General features: G+C 45.5%; 1 protein-coding gene across 4 annotated transcripts in view; it reads right to left on the bottom strand.

Moving 5' to 3' along the window:
- Positions 1 to 225: 225 nt before the first annotated feature.
- The window catches only part of LOC104987905 (cationic amino acid transporter 3-like), an 11591-nt gene continuing 2680 nt past the window's right edge, over positions 226 to 9136 (bottom strand). Inside the window, exons 2-9 of one of the 4 annotated variants that reach the window (XM_010839007.1) lie at positions 5900 to 6007; positions 3937 to 4332; positions 2816 to 2974; positions 1692 to 1869; positions 1375 to 1487; positions 993 to 1215; positions 682 to 821; positions 226 to 579 (exon numbers count right to left, since the gene is read on the bottom strand). In XM_010839007.1, the coding sequence (XP_010837309.1) occupies positions 473 to 579; positions 682 to 821; positions 993 to 1215; positions 1375 to 1487; positions 1692 to 1869; positions 2816 to 2974; positions 3937 to 4306 (1290 nt within the window). In that variant the 5' untranslated portion in view covers positions 4307 to 4332; positions 5900 to 6007 and the 3' untranslated portion in view covers positions 226 to 472. Of the gene's footprint in view, positions 580 to 681; positions 822 to 992; positions 1216 to 1374; positions 1488 to 1691; positions 1870 to 2815; positions 2975 to 3917; positions 4336 to 5899; positions 6008 to 9136 lie in introns of those variants that run through there. The other 3 variants (XM_010839019.1, XM_010839012.1, XM_010839022.1) reach the window with 3 other exon arrangements.

Genomic DNA, 9136 nt, shown 5'->3' with positions numbered 1-9136 from the left:
CAGAAAGAAAAACAGCAATACAGTATACTAATACATATATATGGAATTTAGAAAGATGGTAACAATAACCCTATATGAGAGAGAGCAAAAGAGACACAGATGTATAGCAGAGTCTTTTGGACTCTGTGGGAGAAGACGAGAGTGGGATGATCTGAGAGAATAGCATTGAAACACGTACATTATCATATGTGAAACAGATCACCAGTCCAGGTTCGATGCATGAGATAGGGTGCTCAGGGCTGGTGCACTGGGATGACCCAGAAGGATGGGATGGGGCGGGAGGTGGGAGTGGTGTTCAGGATAGGGAATATGTGTAAACTTGGCTGATTCATGTCAATGTATGGCAAAAACCAGTCCAATATTGTAAAGTAATTAGCCTCCAATTAAAAAAAAAAAAAAACAAACTTGAAGACGATGAACTGCCACTGAGTCTTTAGGAACGTACGTGCCCCAGTCAGGGTGCAGTGGAATCTCACCTGAGGACAAGGACAAAAAACGCCACCAAGGAATAAACCAGCAGGTGTCCAATCGACATGAGCTCCACCAGATTACTGAACTCAAAGAGCAATGCCATGATCCCTAGAATGAGGGCACAAACGAGGTGGGGGTCGGCAGTGAGAAACCACTGGACATACCCAGGTAAGGAATGGGATCAAAGGAGGAGTGGGTTCTGTTGCTCACCTGCAAGAATTCCAGAGGACACGGTGGCCATGATGGGGGTCTTCGTGCGGGCATGGGTCCGGGCAAGTCCTCGGAAAAGGAGCCCGTCCTCTGCCATTTCCTGGATCACCTGAGGCACGGGGAACAAGGAGCTCTGCAGTCTGGAAGGGATGGTGGGAACACAGGTGGGGATGTTGAGAAGGAGGAGAGACCAGGGCTCTGGCTCTCTAGTCTACATGGGGTAAGGGGTCTTTCCCTCTCTTGTCGCAATCCCCAGGGCTGAAACACCTGAGCATCTGAACAGTTCATGGAGAGAAGGCCTTGACACTGACCTGTATAAAAGAAAACAGAGGATGCCAACAGCCACGACATATCTGGCAGGACCCCACCCAACATGGAGGAAAGCTTGCGGAAAGGGGCTGTCAGACTGAATCTGGTAGTAGGGCACCATGAGGGTGAGAGTCGCTGAGACACCAAAATATGCCAAAAAGCAGATGAAGACCGTGGACATGATGCTGATGGGGATGGAGCGATGAGGATTTGGGGCTTCTTCCCCTGCAGGGTGGGTGAACATCTCGGGTTAGGAAAACACTGATGGCACAGCACAAAATCCACTTTCCTCTTGAACTTTCAAAAGGTTTTCAAAATCTTCTATCAACCCCTATGCCCAAGGGCAGCCCAATCCCCTGATGGGACACACAAGGACCCAGTTACCTTTCGTGACAATGTCATCAAAACCCACAAACGAGTAGAAACATAGAGCTGCTCCATGGAGAATTCCATCATAGTCGAAGGGCACAAACCCTCCAGAACCCAGAGGGCCCAAGCTACAGTGAGAGAAGAGGCAAGAAAGACCATGAGAGAGGTGCGTTCAGTCATCTCTACAGGACTTCACAGTTAATGCCACCAGCCCTGGGCTCCAGGACCTCGTTATCCAGATCCACCAGCCCAGATCTCTTTAGTCCTCGCCAGATTCCCAGCTTTGCACCAGCCCCAACAAGCATGACAAGGACCAGGAGCACCTTCCTGACCTATAGATGTCACCGGATTCAGACGTGTTCAATGTGTAGTCCTGTTCCGTGAGCTTCCAGTTGTGCAGGTCTCCCTTAATGAAGCCAGACAGGATGATGAAGCTGAGAACCAAAAGGTTGATGCCTGTGGATATTTTTCCAACCAGGACTGACTCACGAACTCCCAGAACCAGTACTCCTGTGGGAAAGATGGAATATGAGACATTCCAAGATAGCCAAATCAAATCCATAGACATAGAAAGCAGACTAGTAGTTGCCAGAGGTTAGGGGGCTGTGAGATTAAGATGGATAGTCTGTCTTACTGGGTTTCATTTTGCTATAATGAAGATGTTTGAAGCTAGATGAAGGTGATTGTTATATGTCTTGAATGCCCTAAGTACCACTGAATTGCATACTTTAACATGGTTAGTTTCTTACTGTGGCCATTATCATATAATATGGGCTCAGTCACTCAGTCGTGTCCGACACCTTGACCCATGGACTGTGGCCTGCCAGGCTCCTCTGTCCATGGAATTTTCCAGGCAAGATTACTGGAGTGGGTTGCCATTTCCTACTCCAGTCACATAATATACACATCTATCAAAGCATCATGATGTTCACCTTCAGCTTACATAATGTTGTATGTCAATTATATATCAATAAGGCTAAGGAAAAATAATAAAATGGCTAATTTTATGCTATGTTAATTTCCTCCCAATTGAAAAAAGTCTCAGTAGAGAGGAAGAAACTTGTCACTCTAAGTAAATGATTCTCAGCTGGGGGGTGATTTGGGTCCCCAAGGGACATTTGGCAATGTCTGGAGACATCCTGATTGTCACAATTTGGGAAATATGAATCACAGGTGTTTAGTGAATGAAGTCCAAAGATGCTACACACCTGACAGTGGTTGATTAAGAAAATCCTGCAGTGCCTGCATCACGCCCCAACACCAAAGGCTGTTTCGGCCTGGAAGGTCAGTAATGCCAAGGGTGGGAAACAATGCTCTACATCTTGACTTCTTGCTTTCGTATCACAGACCCTAATTTCTAGTTCCCACAGTTCCTCCACCTCACACCTTTCCCACCCTAGTTCCCCCACTGCCCCACATCCCAGTTTTCCCATCCTAACTTGGACCCCTGTCTCACCTGTAAGCAACAACACCAGGGATAGGGCGACAAAGTCCGGGTACTTGGCCAGATAGTAGGGCATATATGGAGAGAAAGTTCCCTCTAAGGCCTGAAAGATGTGGTTCCCAATCAGGCTGTCGAAGGCAATGCTCCAGGCCCTGGCCACACTGCCCGTGACTGCAGCAGAATGAGAAGGAACATTCATTGACAAATATAAATTGCACCCTCGTAGAAACCAAGAACCCTTCAGGGATCACAGCCTTGTCATGGTGAAGGGCTAGCATAGCTCAATCATGCTATGTAGGACCACTCAAGACGGATGGGTCACAGTGAAGAGTTCTGACAAAACATGGGCCACTGGAGAAGGAAATGGCAACCCACTCCAGTATTCTTGCCAGGAGGACCCCATGGACAGCATGAAAAGGCAGAAAGTTATGACGCCCAAAGAGGAGACCCCCAGGTCAGAAGGTGTCCAACATGGGAAAGATTGAAGGTAAAAGAAGAAGGGAGTGGCAGAGGATGAGATGGTTGGACAGCATCACTGACTCAGTGAACGTGAGTTTGAGCAAACTCCAGGAGAGAGTGGAGGACAGATGAGCCTGGTGAGCGGTAGCCCATGGGGTTGCAAAGACTTGGACACAGTTTAGTGATGGAACAACAACAACAAATATACAAAGTCATGTATGTTGTGAAAAAAATACAAAATACCAAATCTCAGAGAGCTTCTTTTCATGGGGTGGGGGAAATAGACCCAGATAATTCTAAAATAGGTTAACTATTTAATGTCAGTGGGAGATCAAAGGAGCAAGATGTCTGGGCGATAAGGATTAAAATTTTAGTTCAAATGCTAATGGAAACTCTATGAAGGCAACCACTAAACAGAGACTTCAGTATGGTGAGGGGATAAGCCTGAGGGCCATGCCTCCCTACAGTGCCCTTTCCTCTCGATTCTTGGTCCATCATTTAAGGACAGCAGGGGAGAGCTGAGAAGAATGAAGTTGTGGACTTTTCCTGACGTTATTTCCCTCCTCTCCTCACAGAGTGGATGACACAGTTCTCATGCACGACCGAAGACCCAAATGCCTGCTCCTGGTCTCCAGAACTTCAGCCCCACACCTACCCGCCATCCATGCCCTCACCAACGACATAGGACAGTATGAGGTTCCAGGCAGTGATGAAAGCCCACAGTTCTCCCACACTGATGTAGCTGTAGAGATACGCAGAACCAGTCCATGAGACCCGTGTCCCAAATTCGGCATAGCAGAGCCCAGACAACACAGAAGACACAGCGGCCACCAAGAAGGAGATGACAATCGCTGGTCCAGCGATGAACATGGCCACTTCTCCCACCAGGATGTACACGCCAGCCCCCAGAGTGCTGGCCACACCGAAGGCCACCAGCTTCATGGGGTTCAGAGGAGCCATGGGACTTTCAGAATCCTCGGTGGGCTCCAGGAGCCGCCTGCGGACCAGCTTCTGACCAAAGTGGTGGAGATCTTGACACTGCATCCTGGATAGAGTTGAGAAGCTGTGATCTGCTCAGGAAACAAGACACGAAGCCATCAGCAAGGTCCACCCGCCCTTGGCCCTTGGGCCATTTTCTCAATTGGGGACAACAAAGATCTAATTGTAAGATAGCATTATAATCTAGACACCCAAGTTTTAGGCCATTTCCCAATTCCCAACTTAAATAAAGGCCAGACATTGTTAAAGCAAACCCGAGTTTTCCTTTTCTTGGCCCATCTGGCTTTTGAAGGGAATCCTCCCGGGTTGAGCTTCCCTGGGGGCTCAGGCAGTAAAGAATCCACCTGCAGTGCAGGAGACACAGATTCGATCCCTGGGTGGGGAAGATGCCCTGGAGAAGGGAATGGAAACCCACTCTAGTATCCTTGCCTGGAGAATCCCATGGACAGAGGAGCCTGGTAGGCAACAGTCCACAGGGTTGCAAAGAGTTGCACATGACTTAGTGACTAAACAACAGCTACAACAGAGTGGGAGCAATTTGCTGGCTGTGGTGGTAGGTGATGTGCCTTGATTCCAGGCGTGGTTCTCCCAAAGTTGATGAGGAAGCTCTGCTTGGGTGAGGGACAGGCTGGGGATTGTCATTTAGGCAGAATGGGAGAAATGGGGAGAGGGGCAAGAAAAAGATAACTGGGGCTCCTTCATTGAGCAGACCTAGATTAACCCCTGCAGGTCTTAGAAAGAGAACAGAGCAGAGAGTGAGAGCAAGTCCTCCTGCAAGAGAGAGAGAGTCAGAAGTCTCCAGCCAGCAGTTTGGGGAGACCGGCAGTTTACCTTGAAATCCTGGGTTTCAGCCCCAAATGATCTCGGAGAGAGAGAGCTGGGAGTGCTGGCTTAGTTCTCTGCCCAAGAATTGGGCTCTAGTATGCTGTATGAAAACCAGGACCCATAGTCGCCAGTACACTGGGGGCTAGAAACTAGAAACAAGGTTCTCCTGGTTCTAGTACTGAGTTTAAAAAAAAGAAGAAGAAGAAGAAGCATTTTTCCAGGAGGTAAAAACTAAAAATATGTTAAAAGTGTATTACTAGAGACACAGCACAGTCGTGCAGGAGCACACAGAGGAACAGTTTGTTTAGTTAAGACAGAAGCCAGGCAGAGCTCACACTCAAGAGAAAGGCTGTGGGAGTCCCCCCGAAGGAGGAGGAGCCCCATAAAGAGACTGTTAAATTGCCTATGCAGGGCAGTTCTTCCCGTCTTTGTTTACCTTGGCCAATTACCTGGTTTCTTTTTCCACACCTGACCTGCCCTAGGACCCTCCCTGACAGGTGTGTGCAGCTATTTTTCTGGATGAATTCCAGCACACAGGCCTGTGAGGGCCTGGACATCACCTATTACAAGATGGCACCACCTCCTTTTTGCCCCCCAAAGAGTCTTTCTGCACATGTGTTGTGCCCCAAAGATAGAAAATATGTGACCTCTTGATCTTTTACACACACAGGGTTTAGCCCCTTTCTGTCCCTGCCTTGATTGTTATAGTAACATGTCCACAGCAGGCAAAGTCCAGCTATTTACCCTGTTCCTGGCATTTCCATCTCCAAGTGCAAACAGAAGTCTAATGTAAACACCTAGCCTGGACCTCACCTGCTTCGTTCCTCAGGAAATGTAAACAGAAGGCTAGTTGTAGATGGAGTTCTTTCTCCTGTTCATCTACCCTTCCTGTGTCTTCTTTGCAGGCTCTAGATAGAGAACCTAGGAGGATAGAGGACAAGATTATCTGCCCCAAGAACAATAAATTTAAATGCTTCTACAATATGATGAGGGCTTCCCTGGTGGCTCAGATGTAAAGAATCTGCATGCAATGCACTAGTTCCCAGTTCCATCTCTGGGTCAGGAAGATCTCCTGGAGAAAGGAATGGCAACCCACTCCAGTATTCTTACCTGGGTAATCCAATGGACAGAGAAACCTCGCAGGATATAGTCCGTTGGGTCACAAAAGAGCCAGACACAACTGAGTGACTAACCAACAACAAATATATATATATATATATACACATACATATATATTCATACATGCATACAATGGAATGTATCTCAGCCATGAAAAATGTAACAATGATACTTGCAGCAGTATGGACCTAGAGCTTATCATAGTTACTGAAATAAGTCAGAAAGAGAAAGACGAATACTATATGATATCACTTATATGTGGAATCTAAAATACAGTGCAAGTGAACCTATCTATGAGACAGAAAGAGACTCACAGACATAGAGACCAGACATATGATGGCCAAGGGAGAGGGAGAAGGAAGGATTGGGAGTTTGGGATTAGCACATGCAAACTATTCTATATAGATAAACAAGATCCTACTGTATAGCACAGGGAACTATAATCAATATCTTGTGATAAATGTCATTGAAAAGAATATATCAATATATATGTATATTTGAGTCACTTTGCTGTACAGAAGAAATTATCTCAACACTGTAAATCAACTATACTTCAATAAAATGAAAAGAAAATAGCTCAAATTGAAGCAGCCAATGAGTGAGAGTCTAAATTTTAAAAAATAAGACATCTAAAATAGGCATTAGGGATTTAGTAGTAAGGAGCACTCCCCCCTTTCACAACAGCAGGACATTTGGAATTCAACCCACATATCTTATATTGAAAAAAATTCCACATTGGTTTTTAAAAAATCTGACTTTTTAAACAACTGTAATTTAATAGGAGAAAACATACAGAGTTTAAAGTAATGTAAGGACAGAGACTTAAGCCATGAGAATGACATGTCTGATATCACATTGTATAGAATTTTCTTCTTGTTTAGTCACTCAGTCATGTCTGACCCTTTGTGGCCCCATGGACTGTAACATGCCAAGTTCCTCTGTCCATGGGGTTTCCCAGGCAAGAATACTGGAGAGGGTTGCTATTTCCTCCTTTAGGGTATCTTCCTGTCCCAGGGGTCAAACCCACGTCTCCTGCTTTGGCAGGCAGGTTCTTTACCACTGATGCACCAGGGAAGCCCAGTAGACAACCCCAACTGACAGGCAGTCTCTTCCTGTTATGATTCATGAGAGTCACTCAGGTCCAACTCTGCTGCTTTCTCCCCACCCTCTCATCTTTTCAACATAATTTCCCATGTTTTTAATTCATCTCACGGTGACTGCGGTAACTGTCAGAGGTACGCTCACATTCCTGTTCTTTTTCCTTTTTCATTCAACAGTTACCCTGTGTTTCCAAGTGAGTGTGCTGATCATTATCCCTCCCCTAACTTCCCTGCCCTCTATCTCTCAAATACTAACATCTTTTCATTTTTATGTACTTCCAAAAGTGTCTGAAATTGTTACTCAATTCTATAACCATCGCTGAGTTTGGGTACTTTGTGTTTACATTATATGTGAATATTTTACACTGATGTTGAGTTCACTGTGACCTGTGATTCACAGTTGATAACCTGCCCCACCCTGGCCCCTGCCCCCAACCCAGTCTTCAGCATGTTAGTCCTCCCATCTGTGCCTCCTCTTCCTGCCTCTTCTGTCTCAGATGGAAACACTTTTTCATCTCACTCTATTTCTCTCTTGCCTTCTGCCCCCTCCCCCGTGCATCCTGTTTTTGACATGAATTCATCACTGTGCCTTAGACCAGTGGGTTTCCTTTCTTGGTTGCATTTGGAAACCAATCCAAATACCAAATCCAGGCTAGCCCTGACAGAATGGAAACTAAATCACAGGGGAGTCCAGAGAAAATCATGTGACCTGGGAAGAGGATGAAAAAATTCCCAATCACGGTATCGTCAAAGATTCTTCCATTATGAGGGGACCCTCTCGGGAACACGCATACACACATACCACGAGTTTTCTCCATTATCTTGTAAACGGAAGGAGTCTAGAAATAAATGTAGTTTTTTCGTGTTTGTTGATATTCTTACTTTTTGGACTTCCCTGGTGGCACAGTGGATGAGAATCCACCAGCTAATGAAGGGCACATAGATTCGATTCCTGGTCTGGGAAGATCCCATGTGCCATGGAGCAACTAAGCCTGTGCTCCACAACTACTGAGCCTGTGCGCCACAATAAGAGAAGCTACCGCAAGAAGCATGCACACCAAAGCAAAGAGTAGCCCCCTCGCCACAACCAGAGAGAAACCCTACATGCAGCAACTAAAACCTAGTGTGGCCAACATTTTAACAGTTTTTAAAAAATCAAATGTTTTGTAAAATTTGCCAGTGAAACTATCTTGTTTTTGTGCTGAGAGGTTTCTGATCACTGATTTTACCTCCTTACTTGTTTGTTATTCATATTGTTTATTTTAGCCTGACTTTGTCTTGATATGTTGGATGCTTCTAAAAATTTGATCTGTTTCTTCTAGGTTATCCAATTTGTTGGCATATAGTTTTTCATAGTAGTTTCTTACAAGACTGTCTATATTTAAAGTACCGTTTATAATATCTCCTTTCTGATTTTATTCATTTGAGTGTTCTCTTTTTAAATTTTTTAAAAATTGTTTATCTTAATTGGAGGCTAATTATTTTACAATATTGTAGTGGTTTTGGCCATACATTGACATGAGTCAGCCACGGGTGTATTGCTTTACAATGTTGTGTTAGTTTCTATGACACAAAGAAGTGAATCAGCTTTGTCGCTGTTCAGTCGCTCAGTTGTGTCTGACTCTGTGCCACCCCATGAACTGTAGCCCACCAGGCTCTTCTGTCCATGGGATTCTCCAGGCAAGAATACTGGACTGGGTTGTTATTTCCTTCTCCAAGGAATCTTCCCAACCCAGGGATCAAACCGGCATCTCCTGCATTGGCAGGTGGATCCTTTACTGCTGAGCCACAAGGGAAGGAAGCCCAGTGAATAGCTATATGTATACATATG

Source organism: Bison bison, unplaced genomic scaffold (assembly GCF_000754665.1).
Source record: "Bison bison bison isolate TAMUID 2011002044 unplaced genomic scaffold, Bison_UMD1.0 scf7180017846240, whole genome shotgun sequence".
Taxonomy (NCBI): domain Eukaryota; kingdom Metazoa; phylum Chordata; class Mammalia; order Artiodactyla; family Bovidae; genus Bison; species Bison bison.
This window is presented reverse-complemented; position numbering and strand designations above follow the sequence as displayed.